This window comes from Ceratotherium simum, chromosome 12 (genome assembly GCF_057802395.1).
Source record: "Ceratotherium simum simum isolate JZ-2026a chromosome 12, ASM5780239v1, whole genome shotgun sequence".
Lineage (NCBI taxonomy): Eukaryota > Metazoa > Chordata > Mammalia > Perissodactyla > Rhinocerotidae > Ceratotherium > Ceratotherium simum.
The window spans coordinates 46,057,680-46,078,132 of NC_141911.1; the positions used below are offsets into that span (position 1 = coordinate 46,057,680).

Below are 20,453 nucleotides of genomic sequence, written 5' to 3' on the forward strand. Positions count from 1 at the left end.
GCTCACAGAAGGAGAAAGACCGGAGTATTTACAGAGGGGGAGGGGAAGGAGGCGGTCTGAGAAGCATAATTAGAAGCAAGTTTCCAAATTTTATTAAATTCCTCCACTAACAAAATACACTCAGAGGTATTTTAAGTTAAACCAGTACTTAAAGACTATGAAAAGCAAGATGATTACATGTTTGTGGAAGAAGAAAGGGCAATTAAGAAAACCAGAACAATTTAAAATGCCGTATAAATAAAGGCGACCAGAAGTTGATTTAAAGTTTTTCTTCTGTAATTTGTCTCCCCTTTGTCGTGGCACGCTCAGAGAAAGTGAATGCAGTAGATGGGAAGGAGGAGGGGGGAGGAGGAAGGGAGGAGCAGTCAAGGAGCTGCTCCCATCCTCCTCCCCCAGCGCCCACCAGCCCTTCTCCCTCCTCTCTCTCTCGCGCCCCCAGCCCCCGCCTTCCTCCTCTCAGTCTCTCTCCTTCTCCCACCCTCCACTCTCGTCCGCCCTGGCTTTGGGGACTCCATCAGCTTTTGATTTGGAAGTAATGCTGATTGGCTGGAAGCGATTCAACACACGCTGGGCCAGAGAGCTTTGTCTGAGTTGAAGTGAAGTTGTACAGATTTTAGACTGGAGTCAGCAATCACGGGTGTTTAGTCTGCAGCCGAGCAGAGAAAGGGAGAAAGAATCGCTCCGGAAAGAGCCACTGCAGACTCGGCCGGCACCCTACAATAGATGGATTCCGACTACCCAACGGGGAAGACGCGGAGCTGACACGTCTGCCTGCAAAGAGGATAAACAGCCAAACAAATGCAAGGATTGGACTCCATGCCGGTAATATCTGGAAGTCGTGACACGGTGTGTATAAAACAAAAGTTCGCGAGCTGTTAATTGCTGTGCTGTGTTATTAAGAGACGCTTTCAAGTTTCAAGTACCAAATGTCGCTTAGCTTTAAGTTGCCAAAGGAAGTTGAGGGAATTGCTTTGCTGTTTTATCTTGCTTTGTGAGAGGAGTCTCATAAACTGACCGATGTACCAAATGAAGGCTAAAATGCACTTTAGATTCGTTTTTGCAATCCTGATGGTGTCTTTCAACGCCGAGGTACTGAGCAAGAATTTGAAATACAGGATTTACGAGGAGCAGAGGGTTGGATCAGTAGTTGCAAGACTATCGGAGGATGTGGCTGATGTCTTAGTTAAGCTACCTAATCCTTCCACTGTTCGTTTTCGAGCCATGCAAAGGGGAAATTCTCCTCTACTTGTAGTAAATGAGGATAATGGAGAAATCAGCATAGGGGCTAAAATTGACCGGGAACAGCTGTGCCAGAAAAACTTGAACTGTTCTATAGAGTTTGATGTGATCACTCTGCCCACTGAGCATTTGCAGCTTTTCCATATTGAAGTTGAAGTGCTGGACATTAATGACAATTCTCCCCAGTTTTCAAGATCTCTCATACCCATTGAGATATCTGAGAGTGCAGCCGTTGGCACTCGCATCCCCCTGGACAGTGCGTTTGATCCAGATGTTGGGGAAAATTCCCTCCATACATATTCACTCTCTGCCAATGATTTTTTTAATATTGAGGTTCGGACCAGGACTGATGGAGCCAAGTATGCAGAACTCATAGTGGTCAGAGAGCTGGATCGGGAGCTGAAGTCAAGCTATGAGCTTCAGCTCACTGCCTCAGACATGGGGGTGCCTCAGCGGTCTGGCTCATCCATTCTGAAAATAAGCATTTCAGACTCCAATGACAACAGCCCTGCTTTTGAGCAGCAGTCTTATATAATACAACTCTTAGAAAACTCCCCCGTTGGCACTTTGCTCCTAGATCTGAATGCCACTGATCCAGATGAGGGCGCTAATGGGAAAATTGTCTATTCCTTCAGCAGTCATGTGTCTCCCAAAATTATAGAGACTTTCAAAATTGATTCAGAAAGAGGACATTTGACTCTTTTCAAGCAAGTGGATTATGAAATCACCAAATCCTATGAGATTGATGTTCAAGCTCAAGATTTGGGTCCGAATTCAATCCCAGCTCATTGCAAAATTATAATTAAAGTTGTGGATGTTAATGACAATAAACCGGAAATTAACATAAACCTCATGTCCCCTGGAAAAGAAGAAATATCTTATATTTTTGAAGGGGATCCTATTGACACATTTGTTGCTTTGGTCAGGGTTCAGGACAAAGATTCTGGGCTGAATGGAGAAATAGTTTGTAAGCTTCACGGACATGGTCACTTTAAACTTCAAAAGACTTATGAAAACAATTATTTAATCCTGACAAATGCCACACTGGATAGAGAAAAGAGATCTGAATACAGTTTGACTGTGATCGCTGAGGACAAGGGGACACCCAGTCTCTCTACAGTAAAACATTTTACTGTTCAAATCAATGATATAAATGACAATCCACCTCACTTCCAGAGAAGTCGATATGAATTTGCCATCTCAGAGAATAACTCGCCTGGGGCATATATCACCACCGTTACAGCCACAGACCCCGATCTTGGAGAAAATGGGCAAGTTACATATACCATTTTGGAGAGTTTTATCCTGGGAAGTTCCATAACTACATATGTAACCATTGACCCATCTAATGGAGCCATCTATGCCCTCAGAATCTTTGATCATGAAGAAGTGAGTCAGATCATTTTCGTGGTGGAAGCAAGAGATGGAGGAAGTCCGAAGCAACTTGTAAGCAATACCACAGTTGTGCTCACCATCATTGATGAAAACGACAACGTTCCTGTGGTTATAGGGCCTGCACTGCGCAATAATACTGCAGAAATCTCCATCCCCAAAGGGGCTGACAGCGGCTTTCATGTCACAAGAATAAGGGCTATTGACAGAGACTCGGGTGCGAATGCTGAACTCAGCTGCTCCATACTAGCAGGTAACGAGGAGAACATCTTTGTAATTGATCCACGATCATGTGACATCCATACCAACGTAAGTATGGAATCTGTTCCTTACACAGAATGGGAGCTCTCAGTTATCATCCAGGACAAAGGCCATCCTCAGCTGCATACCAAAGTCCTTGTGAAGTGCATGATCCTTGAATATGCAGAGTCAGTGACAAGTACAGCAATGACCTCAGTAAGCCAGGCATCTCTGGATGTCTCTATGATTATAATTATTTCCTTAGGAGCAATTTGTGCAGTGTTGTTGGTTATTATGGTGCTGTTTGCAACGAGGTGTAACCGAGAAAAGAAAGACACTAGATCCTACAACTGCAGGGTAGCAGAATCAACTTACCAGCACCACCCAAAAAGACCATCCAGGCAGATTCACAAAGGGGACATTACATTGGTGCCTACCATAAATGGCACTCTGCCCATCAGATCTCATCACAGATCATCTCCATCTTCGTCTCCTACCTTAGAAAGAGGGCAAATGGGCAGCCGGCAGAGTCACAACAGTCACCAGTCTCTCAACAGTTTGGTGACAATCTCATCGAATCACGTGCCAGAGAATTTCTCCTTAGAACTCACCCATGCCACTCCTGCTGTTGAGGTAAGATCAGACTCTGCACCAATTCACTGACAAAGTCAGCTGTTAGTGTTCAGAAGTTGTGTCTGTGTTCTTAAAGGTTTCCATTAAGAAGTAACAATACTAATAAGATGCAAATTAATAGGATACAAGTTATATCATATATATGTAGCAAGTATACACATCTTAGCCTACTGTTTTAAGTTTTTCTTAAAAAATTTATTTGCATGTACTATGTATAATATTGCAAAATAAATGGGAAGCTGGCCGAGGACTATCTGATTAGAATCCCTTTGCTTTCCAGATTAAGACAATGGAAGCCAGAAATAAAGGGGCTTGCTTTATTCTCATAGTTGTGGTCTGTACTGAAAAATCAAAAACTAAGGCCTCTAGACTCCTATCTCAACGCATATTATGTTTGTTCAACTTTTGAAAATTTCCTGACATTATTTTAACCTCGTATGTTAGAATGTTGTATTTTACAGCATTGGCCATGTATTTTTTTTAACTGATCACTTTAATCTGAACTATAAAAAAGGAAATCAGTCTGTTATTTATAAAGGAGCCCTCTTGCAAAAAAAAAAAAATATGTCAGTTGTATTAGACCACTCAAATCTCTCTGGGATATATTCAGTTATATTTGGTGGCTGGCTGGCTGGTCTGCCACAGTCTGGCATATGTAAATCTTTAAAACAGAGATAATATGTTCAATATATCAGGATGAAGTAGTGAGTAACTGTCGTTCCTTGCTTAAAGCTTGTGAGTATTTGGGGGTTTGTTTCCAGGAATCAGTTCTGTCTATTTGGTTTCCAGCAGGTCTCGCAGCTTCTCTCAATGCTTCACCAGGGGCAATACCAGCCAAGGCCAAGTTTTCGTGGAAACAAATATTCCAGGAGCTATAGGTATGAATTATCCTCATGTTACCTCTTATGTCTCAATAACATGATTGCTGAAGAGAAAAACTGTACCTTTCCTGATTTATCTTTCTAGATATGCCCTTCAAGACATGGACAAATTTAGCTTGAAAGACAGTGGCCGTGGTGACAGTGAAGCAGGAGACAGTGATTATGATTTGGGACGAGATTCTCCAATAGACAGGCTACTGGGTGAAGGATTCAGCGACCTGTTTCTTACAGATGGAAGAATTCCAGCAGGTAAGAGAGTGGTGATAGATAAATCCTTATTTTCAGATCTACGAAACCAGTAAAGTGAACAATTTCTCCCACGCTTATATTCTTCTCGTCCTTTGCACTCAAGTGTCTGTAATCTGCATACTACTAGCAATGAAGGTAAACTGAAACACTTTAAAATTATTTTCTTAAAATTCGTATTAAGCAGTTGATAGAGAAAGAGTAAGCTTAACAGGACAAGAAGGAAGGAGTGGGGACAGGAGGATAGAAAACCATACCACTTCCCTCCTCTTTCTACTCCATCCAGGACTGCCATAGAACACTCTTGAGCCACTCTATATAAAATTACCGGGTAGTTGTTTTTATTCAGATAGCCTGTTTTGGTGCATAGTGGTGAACTGGACTATAATTTGGAGGACACGTTTCCTGTGATGGGAACCAACTGACAGAATCAGAGGTTAAAATACACTAGGAAATGGTACAATTTAATCACTAAAAATAGGAGAAAGAATGCATCTTTGGTGGTAAGCATAGAATTTTTTTGCCACCTTTCATTTTATGTCTGCACTGCGTGGAAGAGGAACAGGAGTCCAAGAGGGGACTTTATAAGGACACAGCTAGATGGAGGAGAGGCTAGTAAGTTATGAGCCACATTTTCCTTAGAGTCTTTTCTCTCTAATTGTGCAGTACAAACTCTGTGGACCAACTGGGTAAATACTGACTGCATCACTGTAGCAACCCTATTACGAAAGACTGTAATATAAATCAACTCTTAGGAACACAGAAATGTTCCTGCTGCTGCTTATGTTTCTAAATTCCACTGAATGTCGATCAAATGACTGTGATTTGACAAATGAAAGAAAAGCAGAACAAAACTATATTACCCATCTGAGTTCCATTGAACATCTATTTTCTAGATGTTCTATGTTCTAAACTAGAGAGTTTAGAAAATAGACAGGAGGGAGCTTCAGAAGTCCACAGAAATTCAGGAGAAGTCAGTAAATAGGAGCTCTATTGTATTGTCCTCTACTCTGTTGTGTCCCTGGTAAGTTGCAGTCGTAGTGGTGGCACTATAGCTGCAGCAGTGGGAGTATTGGCTGTCGCCGTCCCGGGAGTGGTTACCACGTCCAGCGTTTACTCCGGGCCCCCGAGGAGTTGTGTACCTGCATTGCCTCTCCCCACACTTTACCCCTGGAGTTAGTAACATTGCTGGCAGTAACCGTAGTCTTCATGTTGTTTTAGATTTGAAAACTGAAGCTTATAAAAGTTAAAAAATGTGTCCAAAATCAGGCAATTTTACATGACAGAGGTGAGATTTGAACCAATTCTCATACTCTTAAATACTAATCTATCAAGAGTAATATGAAGTAACAGGTTTTTGGGTTTTTTAAAAATATGTTGAGTGACATTTGTTCTCATGTTCTAAAGTCTTACTACCCTCCGTGAACCTATTAAATGCTGCTTGTTTAATTACATTATTACAGTATGCATTTCTGGCAGGATGGATGTCTGGAAAGGACTTCTAGTGGCCTCAAGGGCTACAATAAATGTACATGAGAGTCAATGTTTACACAGTCATCCAAGGTGTCTTTGTTTTCTGTTTTGTCAATTCATAGACTCCTTAGACCAATTTAAAGAGAAATCTCTGAAAATCTAACAGAATATATATGGCCTTAGACAACTTGCTCAAAGAGAATCAGTTTTATTATTCTTACCTGTGAGACGAGAGAGCTGGCTGAATTTCTATGATTCTGTTTTACTTATGGAATTCTAATTTTGAATATTGATCCCTAATTTTGAATAATGTGATTTCCCATATTATATTATTTCATAAAACAGAAAAGTAACATAATGGCATAATATCAATATTTTATTAGGTTATTTTAAAAGTTGTATGAAGTCTATTCATTGAAATTTTAATTTATCAGCATAGTTAAGAGGAGAATAACTGCCCCTACTTAGATAACTTTGCCATTTGTGGGTCTAAATGATGCCTAAAATCCTTTTTAATTCAGAAATTTTATAATTCTAATAGCTAATCATGGTCTACATTTTATAAAAAGGACAGGACTACTCTTTTACTTTTTCCTGTATTTCCAAAGTTACCACCACCAGATATATTCATGGCAGGAGAGTTATCTAAGGCTTGAATTTAAAAAATAAAATAAAAATAAATGTTAAAGAGTAAAGACATTGGGGAAACAATAGGTAGATATTGATAAATTCTAGATAATAGTGAGTCTTGTTTAGTGAGTGACTTTAGACTCCTTCCGAGTTACATTTCTTTTCAAAGTTAGAGGCTCACCTTTATATTATCATTAATAACACCATTTAATACATAGACGATCTTTTAAAAAACAATTCCATATTTATGCAACCATACTGAACCCGGGTGTGTGGTGGGAGCACTGTTTCACTGGTGCATGGCATTGTATTACAACAGATCGTATTACAGTAGATACATTTCTGCCTTACTAGCTACCTGCCTCCATGTGGGGGGTGGTGGAAACCATTCTGGAGGCATAGAGCACCAGGAAATCACCGATGATCCGTAAAATATTTTATGCCTTTTTCATGTTTGGCTAGTATAGATAGAAATGTGCCTGTTGAGTATCTATACAGAGATAACTATCTCATCATTCTTTCGATGCTTCAGCCACATTCTGGTTTATTATTCACGCTGGCAGCTTCTCCTGGCACATTAGGGTGTAAAACTTGTGCTTGGTAAACTTAGATTCCCAGGAAATGTCCCAAGTAGAAAAAAATGTGAGTCCACATCTGAATGCCATTAACAGAAATCAGCGCAGTTTTCTAAAGCATGAATATTTTTAGGACTTGAGTGTCTTATTCTAACTGCTTTTCTGCATTAGACTGTGATCAAATATAGATTATGTGATGTCGCATTGCCTGCCAACAGGGTCATTTCTGGTCATTCATTCTATTTATTCCCACAGAAATATCCTGTATTCTGAGCAGTAAAATCAGCACACATTTTTGTCTGTTGGCTCATGTTTGTCAACATACTTTTTTCCTTACTCATTCAACTTTAAACTACAGTACTACAAATATTCCTGCAGAATCTCCATTTTCCCAATGCATTAGCTGCACTGGGATGTTTTTGTGATATTCCTTCTTGATTGAGCTCATTCCACTTTTCATCAATCTGTCATCCGTGATTACTTAACTCACACATTCCTCTTTAATTCCATGTTCTCTCCATTCTCACGACTGGTCTCCGACTTCTGACCTTTCTTCCATGGCTGGTTTACTGCACCAGCAGACAAGCTAATATTCACTCTCTGATCGTTCCTCCCTTTGTCAAATCTCTGTTTCATACGGCTTGAACAATTTTTTCAGAACATTTTAATTTATATTTTTTGGTTCAAAATCCATAATTGACTTTTGTTGCCCAGCAACACCTAATTCAACTATTTATCTTGGCATTCCAAGGACAATGAAATAATCCACTGCTAGTTTATTAACTTTCAGTTTTGGCTTTTTCGTATCTTTCCCAATAGGCAGAGCCGTCTCTCCATTTAACACGCCAATCCTTTACCTATGCCATCTTTCTACCTGAAAAACTCTCTTCTCTTTACTTTATCTAAATCCTATTCATCTCTCAGAGTTTGTTTCAAGTTGCTCTTTCTTTAACTACTTCAGCCTCCTCCTCCATTCTTTCTTCTTTTCTTGACATGCCCTCAGCATCATATAGTTTGACACTTTGGGCATGTGGGGTCTCATTTGCTATACTTGACTCAGAACTAGACCTGAAACCATCTGAAGGCAGGGAGCTATCATAGCACCTCACATATGGCAGGCTCTTAATAATTAACTGATTGATCACCCAATAACTAAGGGCTTGATGGAAGTTAGACATAACATTTTTCTTCTTATATTCGCTACTTGCTTCCTGCCCTCCCTATAAGGCATAGTACAGCAATAAAATCGATAGTCATGTAGTGGGAAAGAAGAGTTCTCTGCTTCCCCCACGTCTTCCCCTCCACAGAGGAAATTTACCACCTGGCAGAGCTTTCAAAGAGTGACAGAAAGATTAGCCACTTGCACCATTTGCCAACAAGTCCAGATTCCTTGGGTATGGTATGGAACATCTGTGACGCTGAATTACTTACACTCTGAGAATGTTTTCAAACAGTTGAGTCTCCAGGGAAAAGTTTGAACATATCAATGAAACTGAGAAATGCCCTCTTCTGCACCGTTGCTCTTTCATCTCTGTTATTTTTGCCACCCTTCTCTCCATTAGTCTTTCATCAACTTTTCGTATTTTCAGAATTTTTAAATTTTATGTTAGTTTATTATTTTATAATTAAAGCCACATTTATTTGTTGTGAAGTTGTAAAATAGCATTCCCTGTGTAAAAAATTCCTATGACTAAAATTATTTTTGAACATGAACTGTCATTTTAATCACCCAGATTGTATTGTTGATTATTTTCAGTGTATTCAGTTCTCTAGAAAACTGATCATACTCAGGATTCTTAGAAGCCTATGTAATTTTTCCTTTTCTTCCCCCTTGTCATTAAACACTAAAACAAGACAAAGCCAATCAAATAATCAAGTCCTTCCCACAGAATTAAAGGCCAGAAAACAAATGAAGAGGTGGCATCAGGTCTGTTCCCCTTCCTTCTAACAGGATGTGGGTAAGACAATATAGCCAGCTCTCCTTTCCATTTTCAGAGACCCAGGGAATTAGGAAAAAAAAATTCATTACCACTTTGATAGTTATTTCACTGCTGAGAAAACTTCATTGCCACTAAGATATTCCAGTTACTTTCAACTCCTTTTGGTTTTGTCCACATTAAATGATGAACAATAATTGGTAAATATTTCCAAGTAGTAGTAATGCATGAAGTCAGCATCTCTAACCGTGCTTTTATTCTTTAATCATCCTTCCTTATTTAAATTTAACCTTTCTTCATAGCAAAATTACACAATAATTCCTTGTATTCATCCTCTTTCTTTTACCCCACAGTGATTCCCACAGAATCATTATTTACACTATCTCTGCATTTTTCCCTACTTTGTATTTTTAGCTTTCCTAGCAATCAGACTTTTTTTCTCACTTGTGATTCTTGCTCCGTCTTTGTTCCTCAGCTTATCCCTTCTGTATTAAGAACTGAAGCACAGAATTGATGAGGTATAAGAACTGAATTATCTCAAAGGTTCAAGTGATGAAGAGCAGTGATTTCCACACCTTTTAACCAAGTCTTTTACTTCTCCTTTTTTGAAAGGCAACATTTACTCTTAACTTTTCTTTCTTTTTTTTTTTTGTACATCAATCTTTTTTAAGAGTTTATTTTTATTGTATAAGAACACAACATGAGATCTATCCTCTTAACAAATTTTTAACTGTACAATACTGTATTGTTAACTATAGGTACAATGTTGTACAGGAGATCTCTAGAACTTATTCCTCTTCTTAACTGAAACTTTGTGCCTGTTGATTAGCAATTGCCCATTACCCTATCCAACCAGCCCCTGGTAACCACCATTCGACTTTTGGATTCTATGAATTTGGCCATTTTAGATACCTCATATATGTGGAATCATGCAGTATTTGTCCTTCTGTGACTAGCTTATTTTACTAAGCATAATGTCCTCAAAGTTCATCCATGTTGTCACATATTTCAGAGTTTCCTTATTTTTTAAGGCTGAGTAATAGTCCATTGTATGCATATACCACATTTTCTTTATCCATTTATCTGTCAGTAGACATTTAGGTTGTTTTCACATTTTGGCTATGGTGAATAGTGCTTCCATGAACAGGGGAGTGCGAATATCTTTTTGAGATCCTGATTTCAATTCTTTTGGATAAATATACAGAAGTGGAATTGCTGGATAATACCGTAGTTCTATTTTTAACCTTTTGAGGAATGTCCATATTGTTTTCCATAGTGGCTACACCATTTTGCATTCCCATATGTATAAGGGTTCCAATTTCTCTATATCCTCAGCAGCACTTTTTTTTGGTTTTTATAACAGTCATCCTGACAAGTATGAGGTGATATTTCATTGTGGTTTTGACTTACATTTCCCTGATGAGTAGAAAATGTGTAGTGAATGCCTATTCTACGCAGTCACTTTACCTGGTGCTGGGGATACAGCAATCAACACAATAGATTCTTGCTTCCCCTGACAAGGGATTTGGCACTGCTCAAGAGTCATCCTTTTTAGCAATAATTTGAGGAAGAGAAATCTTTCTTAAGTAGTCAGATCTACAGAATTAGCTCTGAATATATAGGTCTCGCTGATATCAATCCAGTTTTTGTTCAAATCTAAGATAATTGGTTTGCATTTTCTGTGTTCTGTCATTTTTCTCTAAAATGAAATCATAATATTGAAGAGACCTAATTGTCACTGAAAGAGATGGATGATTTATGGAGTATCTTTTATGTCTTTGCATTGCCTAGTTTTTAGGTAGTTTCGTTATTCTATTTGCCAAACTTAGAGATTTTTTCCGTCTCTTTATTTTTTCTGCTTTTCTCTTATCATCTGTTATTTTCTCTGCGTGTGTCCACTCACATTCCAATAAGGCGTCATGATATCTGGAAGAACTAGCCAATGGATTTTTCATATTCTTCATCTTTTGATGACTTTTCCATCTATTTGGATTTCAAGCCTTTAAAAGAAGACTTCTTAACTGGTTAACTACTGATGCCTGGTAGTTGAGAATACTTTACGCTGCTATTTTAAGTAACAAGTCAATAAATAATCCAAAATATCTTTAAGAGAGATTAAAAAGTATAATGACCTTCTAACATTATATTCTCAATGCCTCTATTAAAAGAAGAGTAGCTCAGGTAGACCTCAATATCTAGGAAGTTGCTCAAAGGTATTACTCAAGGATTATCTGGTGGCGTTCTAAAGTTATGTATTTCACCTTACAGCTGTGTGGTTTTTTTTTTTTTTTTTTTTAGAATTTATGTTTAGCAAATATTTCATCACCCACACGTTAGCTCTTTTCTGTCATTCTCGTGTATAAAGCTCTTTTCTGTCATTCTCATGTATAAGTTATCAATCCATTTTCTCTTTACTTGAGTAGCAGAAATGATATTCCTGAGAAGTACATGGGTCATAATCCTTTTTTCCTTATTTGATAAACAAGAAAGAAAAATAGACCAACAGATATGACTTACAGAGATCCATAAAACTGGCATTCAAATTAAAATCTTAATTGTAGTCCATGTAATGTGTAAAATAGCTAGTTAGCATCATGATAGTAGTTTATAATTGTCTATTTCTATTTTAAAAATATATAAAATTACAATTTTCCTATCATTTTGGGTCATGCTAAGTATAATAATGAATTCCCATCGTTTTCCTTGAGTGCAGCTATGAGGCTCTGCACGGAGGAGTGCAGAGTCCTGGGACACTCTGACCAGTGCTGGATGCCGCCGCTGCCCTCGCCATCCTCTGACTATAGGAGTAACATGTTCATTCCGGGGGAAGAATTCCCAGCACAACCCCAGCAGCAGCATCCACATCAGAGTCTTGAGGATGACACCCAGCCTGCAGACTCTGGTGAGAAGAAGAAGAGTTTTTCCACTTTTGGGAAGGACTCCCCAAACGATGAGGACTCTGGGGATACCAGCACATCCTCTCTACTCTCGGAAATGAGCAGTGTGTTCCAGCGCCTCTTACCCCCTTCCCTGGACACCTATTCTGAGTGCAGTGAGGTGGATCGGTCCAACTCTCTGGAACGCCGGAAGGGACATTTGCCAGCCAAGACTGTGGGCTACCCACAAGGGGTGGCAGCCTGGGCAGCCAGTACACATTTTCAAAATCCCACCAACAACTCTGGGCCCCCACTGGGAACTCATTCCAGTGTACAACCTTCTTCAAAGTGGCTGCCGGCCATGGAGGAGATCCCTGAAAATTACGAAGAAGATGATTTTGACAATGTGCTCAACCATCTCAATGACGGGAAACATGAACTCATGGATGCCAGTGAGCTAGTGGCTGAGATTAATAAACTGCTCCAAGATGTCCGCCAGAGCTAGGAGATTTTAGTGAAGCATTTTTGTTTCCATATATTTGGAAATAGGGGGCAGAGAAAACCCTTAAAGAACTGGCATTGCCAAATAGTTGCATTTATCATAAATGTGTTTGTGTATATTGAATATTAAATACTGTATTTTCGTATGTACACAATGCAAGTGTGATTATTTTAATCTGTATTTTAAAAATACATTTGTACCTTATATTTATGTGTAATTTAACAGACAAATTTTATTTTTTTACTCCCATGACAACCATGTCTTTCCTAATCATGTAGAAACTAGCCACTGTTCAAATCTGATATACTATTCAACCACAAAGTATAAAGGCACTGCTTAGATTAGTTATGTTGGGAAAGAAATTGTTATGCTGTAGAAACAACCCCACTAAAGCATTATATAATTCTTAGTTCCATTAAGTGATCCAACTTCTTTTTTCAATACTTTTTAAAAATTAAGCGTCAATAAAAATTTTAAACTACTTTATTATTATTATTGTTATTATTTTTACTGTTTTCTGCTAGTTCCGATAGTCCAACTCTTACAGTGAAATAGAAACATGAGGTGAAATTTTATTTCAGGACTGGGAGGTATCTTTCACAGACAATGATGAAAATAACGACTAGGGTCAATGTTTCCTAACACCCAGGCCCCTACTAATCCAAGGCCTCACACTGGCCTACTCTTGAGAATATTTCTCCTAAAGTATTATTGTCTATTTATAATCAAGGTAAATAATAAATTTCATTCCAACATTGTAACAAGAGACATGCTCCAAGGAAATGGAATCTGTCCTTTAAATGGATAGCAGCGTAAAGTATTAATGGACAAAGACTGTTATGTCAGTGTCCCCCTTAGGTAGTAAATCTAATGGATTTATTTTGAAACCGTTCTGTTTGAATTTTCCCCTGTCCTCTCACAATACTTGAACATTTTTATCTTTTGCAATGTTTTTACTATAACTATTCACTTTTAGCTTTTGTCTCCAGTGCATGATTTTATATTTTTGCTTTTATTTTTAGTATAAGAACATTTATAAAATTACATTTTTGTTATTGCAATTCCGCTTTATTTGTTGTGTGATAAACAACAAATTCTTTATTTATTGTGCTGTTATTTCTCTGTGTGGAATGCCTTGGTAAGGGAGATCGTTATTATGACTGTTCTCGTTTATGACCAAGCTTCAATTAATGTTATTTCTATGAATACACTATCTTGATTGTACTCTCCAGAAAACTTTACTGTCAATGAAAATAAAAGTAAAATTAAAGTAAAGCTAAAGAACTGTCCATAAATCAGAGTCCTTTTCCTACATATACATTCAAGAGCTTTGCATGAAGCATACCCTTCATGAGAGGGTAATTCAGCATTGGGTTTGGAATGATAAAGAAGGGACATTCAGCTGGCTTGGCAAACAAGAAAAACACAATGGTAAAGGAATGAATTTGAGATCTGTAGTGGGAATGAAAGTAGTCTATCATATTCCCACTAGATTAAAGAATTAAATGCATTTGAAGTGTAAAGAAAAAGGAATAATCAAATAGGAACTGCTTGAACATTTTTCAAATTAAAAAAAACAAACAACTTCATAACATTTTGTATTAAGTCATGTCAAAAAAAAATGTACCCTTACAATGTTTCCAAGAGGTGAACATATTATTCTCCTTGATTTACTAGTGGGGAATTGAAATACTAGGAAAGTTAAATAACCTAAAAGTGGCTAAACTCAGATATTTTAATTCTCAAATGAGTACCACATCAAATAGATGTGGTATGTCTTTCAAAAGGCACATTTTCTTTTATAGGAGGGATTGCAATTACAGTGAAATTTCAGTTTACTTTTCAGTAGATTACACACACAAATGCTAACCACATTTAAAAGCATTTTGCTTTTCAAATCCACTTCCTTTCAATACATATTATCATTAAGAAAAAGACTTTCATAACTCCACTGTTCTTAATTTGAAGCACCAACAGTAATTTAGGAAGCAAAGCAGGAAATCAATGTTTGGATATTGTGAAGTAAATAAAATGCAATATTATATTAAACACAAAACATTTGTATATTGTTCGTATTGTATATTATAAGCATTCCATGTCTCTAACTCCTTGCTTCTCCAGCCTTCTCCACTTGTTATTGTTTTTCCATGCCCCCAGGTTAAGGGGATATTAGGGCAATTACCTTTTTTTTTCATAGGTCATATTATCTTCGTGAAAGAATGTCTGGTGCTATCATAGCGACCTAACCTCTCATCAAGTTTATATTCTCTCTTCTTTGATACCATGCCCCTCCTCACATTGAAATGACCAAAAAGCATTTAAACCAAGGAGATTCCTGGGCCGGCTCCGTGGCTTGGTGGTTAAGTGTGCGCGCTCTGATGCTGGCGGCCCGGGTTCGGATCCCGGGAGCGCCCCGAGGCACCACTTCTCCGTCCAACGTGAGGCCGAGTCCCACGTACAGCAACTAGAGGGATGTGAACCTATGACATACAACTATCTACTGGGGCTTTGGGGGGAAAAAACTGAATAAATAAAAAATCTTTAAACCAAGGAGATTCCTTTCTCCATTCATTATTTCCTAATCCCTTTGGCCCCATTTGATTCCTTTAAATGTACTTCAATGATAAACATGTTAAGGGAATCATCTTCCAAAAATGTAACTCCACACTGAATCTGTTGCTTAACAAACCTTTCTTTTAAATGCTTGTTTATAGGATGATTAGAATTGGCTTTCTTCAAATTATTACAAGTTATTAACATTCTTATTCATTTATAATTTATTTCTTTTTTGAAATTTAGCAGATGGGGCCTATAACTTTGTTAATCATTTAAATTCTTGCTCCTCTGGTCACACATATATCAAATCTGCCACTTACCAATAGATATCTATTAAGGGAAAAGATGGGTGAGTTACTGTCTTCTTGGAGTCACTGAAGAGGTCTCATTTGTGAAAATCAGCTTAGCTTCTTTGTTTCATTTTTCTTTTTTTTTTTTTGCTGAGATTCGCCCTGGGCTTATATCTGTTGCCAATCTTCCTCTTTTTGCTTGAAGAAGATTCGCCCTGAGCTAACATCCATGCCAATCTTCCTCTATTTCATATGTGGGTCACCGCCACAGCATGGCTGACAAGTGGTGTAGGTCCATGCTCAGGAACCAAACCCGCAAACCCAGGCTGCTGAAGCAGAGCGCACCAAACTTAACTACTATACCACAGGGTCGTCCCCTTTGTTTCCTTCTTTTGATACCAACTAGTGTCAGAAAATATTCAAAACAGTTTGAATTATTGTTACATTAAAATTCAAAGTATTGTGAATCTATTTAAAAATTAGTTGTATGGGTGAAAAATGTATTGCCTGACATAGCGACTTTCAATCCCGTATGAACTCATAGAACTGATCTAAGACAATCCAGGCAATTTGCCAAATTATTGAGAAGGTTTTGATGTTTTCATTTCAATTCAATATATCTTGATAACATATCATCACAGTATCAAAGATTAGGGATACACTGAACTCTGAATAGGCAATAAATATTGCTATATAAAAATAAATTCAAGCCATATGAAAGTCTTAAAAATTTATGTTGAATTTTAAAAAAGAATAAAAACAGCATGGACGTTTAAATTAAAAGAGCCAGCATATTGACTTTCTTAATCACAGGTTAAATTCATAAAACAAAGCTATCTTATATTTATAAGCTGTCTTATAAATTGTGAACATATAAGATGCCATACTGATTGTAGTCATTTTTAATATATTAGGATGTCTCTAACTGTGAATGATAGAAATAATTCTATGTGGTTACATAAAGTTTTAATTTAATAAATTAGGCTATTTGGGCCCCTGAAGATTTATCTTATTCAGTTTAGTTCCTAGAACAAGTAGTAAGTCACTTTTTTGAAATAACTGAATGATATCTAAAGGACAACATTGCAATTGAAAAAACCTTTATTGCTCAAATTGTGGTTTCATTCTTCCTCTGTGAAACTGGAGTCATAGTCAAGTATACACACTCTATATACCAAAAACAATAAGACCTTTAATATAATCTAAGCCAAAACATTATTAAATAGGTAGGCACTGTATAATAGATCTGAAAATGATAGTATATACGTCTCATTTGTTATATTTTTATTATATTCTAGCTTACACAACTTGTTGAGCTGTTAAAAGAATTTTATGAGGAGCCGGCATTGCAAAAATTGCTACCAAAATTTACATACTTCCTGACTTTTAAAACTGCAATAACACATCCTACCCTGGCACTTTAAAATAATAGTTTTCTATTTCCTTTTATGACTTCTGCAAGTTGCTGCTAATTCTTGTTTGCTTTTTCAGATTTTATCTCTTCAATTTATTTATTTTATGGCACTCCTTGTTGATAATTTATCCTACTGTTCACATTTTATAGCAATCTTGTCCAAATGTTCACACGTATATAGTTCTTTATATAACCCCTTAGATTTTATCAACAATTTCCATATCTTTTCTTTGTTATTAACATAATAAGGATCATATTTTTGAGATATGAAACTAATACCTTTTCATTCTCAATAAACCTTGCTCCTCTGATTCACCAGTTTATTGAAAGTGTAAATTTATATAATTAAGAACAAAGGAGTCATTTATTTTGGTCTATATTTTAAATTAAATGTTTTTGAGTGCCTAGGGAGACCCTAGTATAGAACACTTGACTTATTGAGGGAGACAATTTTGTTTTTCTAAATATAAAACACTCCTCTTTATGTATTAAGGGTTGAGCTGGGAAATGTGAGGTTGGAATTTTACTATAAACCAAAGTTAAGTGTAAGGAAATGAATATTAAGTAAGAAAGGTCTATTGCCAAGAGAAGAAAGATAACTTGGGCGATTGTTGAAAGTATAAAGCCCTAGAGGTGAATAAATTGAGAAGGGTAAAATATAAGATGTGAGTGTCTTCTTTATTCCCACCTTCAATGATCATTAGAAGAAGCTGCAGAACAAAGCAATTCCTTTGAGGAAGGTGTTTCGTCTTTCCCTGACATTCCCTGCACAGCTCTGCAGACAAGGAAGGAAGTGGTGCCAAGGTATGTGTGCCTCCGGGAGAGCATCTCTCCTCTTCACTGTCATTGGACTGCCTGTAGGAGACTCAGACTTTCTTCCTCACCCAAATGGAGGAGAGGTTGATATTATAAACTATATTCCATTTCCAAGTGCTTTTGTCTAAATGAAGCAAAGCTTTCTAAAAGCCCCAGGTACATTCTTGTTTTATTAAAAGGTATATTCTAAAGCTTAAAATAACTAACCACAAAATATTCTGGACAGAAGCAGCATAGACTTTTCCTTTGGAAGTAGACCTTCACGTTAGACAGAGTTTTAGGTTCCAAATCATCTACACAATTTCCAGTAAATCTTCTTACATGAGATGTAACATCCAAAAAAGGCAATTAAGAATGTTTCATGAATTCTAACCAGAAAAATATTTTGCCAGTCCCTGCCTTGTGATTTGGATCTCTTCTGCAAACTCATGCCTAGAGGCTGTCAATGTGGATTTCGTGAACTTCCTCTAGAGATTTTCGGTAATTGCTGAGAGTGTGGGTTGGCATACGTGATAAGGCCACCTGGTAATGAGCAAAGTATCACTGTAGGAAAAGGCTACAAAGGACAAACCACTACGACTGACTTAGTCCTCCACGGCTTTTTCTTTCTTCCCTTTCTCCTCACTTTCTCTTTGGGTGGCATCTGAGTAGAGGAGCAGCATGTAAATCACTCCTTAATTCAACAAATATTTATTGTACACTTGCTGTCAGATACCGTATCAGCCACTGATCTAGGTGTATGAGATACATTGATGAACAAAACAGACAAAAAAGAGATGACAAAAAAGAGATGAAAACCACTATGCACCTCCTAGAATGGCCAAAATCTGGAACACGGACACCACCAAATGCTGACAAGGATATGGAGCAAAGAGAACTCTCATTCATTGCTGATGAGAATGCAAAATGGTACAGCCACTTTGGAAGACAGTTTGGCAGTTTCTTACAAAACTAAACATACTCTTAGCATTTGATCCAGCAATCGAGCTCCTTGGTATTTACCCAAAGGAGTTAAAAACTTATATCCACACAAAAACCTGCATGCAGATGTTCATAGTACTTTTATTCAGTTGCCAAGACTTGGAAGCAACTAAGATGCCTTTCAGTATGTGAATGAAAAAATAAGCTGTGGTACATCCAAACAATGGCATGTTATTTAGTGCTTAAAAGAAATGAGCTACTGAGCCACGAGAAGACATGGAGGAAATTGAAATGTATATTACTAAGTGAAAGAAGCCAATGTGAAAAAGCTACATACTGTATGACTACAATAGTATAACCTACTGGAAAAGACAATACCATGGAGACAATAAAAAGATTGGTTGTAGCCAAGGGTTGGGGAAGGTGATGAATAGGTGGAGCACAGAGAATTTTTAGGACAGTGAAAATACTCTGTATAATACCCTAATGATGGATATATGTCATTATACATTTGTCCAAACCCCTAGAGAGTACAAGACCAAGAGTGAACCCTAATGTAAAGTATGGACTTTGGGTGATTATGATGTATCAATGTAGGTTCATTAATTGTAACAGATGTACCATTCTGGTGAGGGATGTTGTTAATGGGGGAGGTTTTGCATGTGTGGGTTCAGGGAGTACATGGGCAAATTCTGTATCTTCCTCTCAATTTTGCTGTCAACCTAAAACTGTTCTAAAGTAATTAAGTCTTAAAAAAAAAAAAGAGAGAGATGAAAAGTAAAGCCAGCAGGGAGAAAGTGCCAGACCATAACCGTCATGACAGAACAGGCCACACACAATATCTGTGCAGGCAGACACTTCATATCAGATGTTTATCGTGATAACATATTACCCAAATTTGCTGAAGTTTTAAGCCTCAAGGAACTAAGATAGCATTAAATAAAACAAAATTTGATGTTTTCTACTAGCAGCAGGAATTGGAAATCAAGAAAAACTGAGACCAGATATGAGTGTATAAGTCTATTTCTTTGTCACTTTTTTAAGGACCATTTAGATACTTTGGAATATTATGCCTTTTTCTTTGGAAATTTTTTTCTCGATTAGGTGCTGCAGTCAAAATCTCAAAGATGATGTTCCAGAGCCACCCCTTTCTGGGAGCATGACTTCAAATTAGTCGCATAACAAATGAATAATTTGATCTCCACGCTTGGACTACAATGTTAATAATACTAATAGCACTACTTACTTCAACTGAAACAAATAATGAAACCTTCAAATTAGAAGAGGAAAATACAGGAGAATTTATAACAGGAACATTCTGTTTTGTTGTGTCATTTTTCTACAGAAGATGTTGTCAGTTCAGGTGCAGATATGGAGAGTTAAATAATAAATTTCTTCACCATCTGAGATTTTCCCAGAGGGATTGAAAGGCAAAAATAATTTTATATAAAAAAGAGAAAGTATGGTTGATATCAGAGTTAGTGGGGAAAGCTAACAGTCACTAAAAATAAGCTCAAAATGAATAACTTCTCATTTGTAGCAGAAGTTTCTTTCTTCTCACGTAACAGCCAGTCTTAAGTGAGGGTCATTTGAAGACCGGTCTCATGGAGACACTACCATTGTTGATCCATCATTTTCAAGGTTACTTTGGGAGGAATCTCTTCCGCAGCCAGACACAAAGGAAATGGTCTTGGAGTAGTACAATTAGGAGGTCATCAGAGACCAAGCCTGAAAGTGTCATATGTCACTTCTACTCTAACTCATTGACTGGAAACAGTCATATGGCTCATTTCATATGGCTATGAAATGCTGCCTGCTGTATTTTGGTGAGC

At 37.4% G+C, this 20,453-nt stretch overlaps 1 protein-coding gene across 2 annotated transcripts; it reads left to right on the plus strand.

Moving 5' to 3' along the window:
• The first annotated feature begins 360 nt into the window (after positions 1–360).
• PCDH18 (protocadherin 18) lies at positions 361–13,931 on the plus strand. Of its 2 annotated transcripts, none has more exons than XM_004426496.3 (4): positions 361–3,504; positions 4,294–4,382; positions 4,471–4,634; positions 11,960–13,931. In XM_004426496.3, the coding sequence occupies exons 1-4, from the start codon at positions 1,018–1,020 to the stop codon at positions 12,625–12,627; spliced, it is 3,408 nt and encodes a 1,135-aa protein (XP_004426553.1). In that variant the 5' UTR covers positions 361–1,017; the 3' UTR covers positions 12,628–13,931. The 2 variants fall into 2 exon arrangements, with proteins under 2 accessions (XP_004426553.1, XP_014640007.1); XM_014784521.2 differs by having other exon boundaries at positions 4,297–4,382.
• Positions 13,932–20,453: the final 6,522 nt, after the last annotated feature.

Bases quoted from the DNA above. Each gene is read 5' to 3' on its own strand.
- PCDH18 (XM_004426496.3), top strand. From the start codon at position 1,018: ATGTACCAAATGAAGGCTAAAATGCACTTTAGATTCGTTTTTGCAATC. The intron at 3,505-4,293 runs GTAAGATCAGAC...TTTGGTTTCCAG, and splicing joins ATGCCACTCCTGCTGTTGAG to CAGGTCTCGCAGCTTCTCTC. The intron at 4,383-4,470 runs GTATGAATTATC...TTATCTTTCTAG, and splicing joins AAATATTCCAGGAGCTATAG to ATATGCCCTTCAAGACATGG.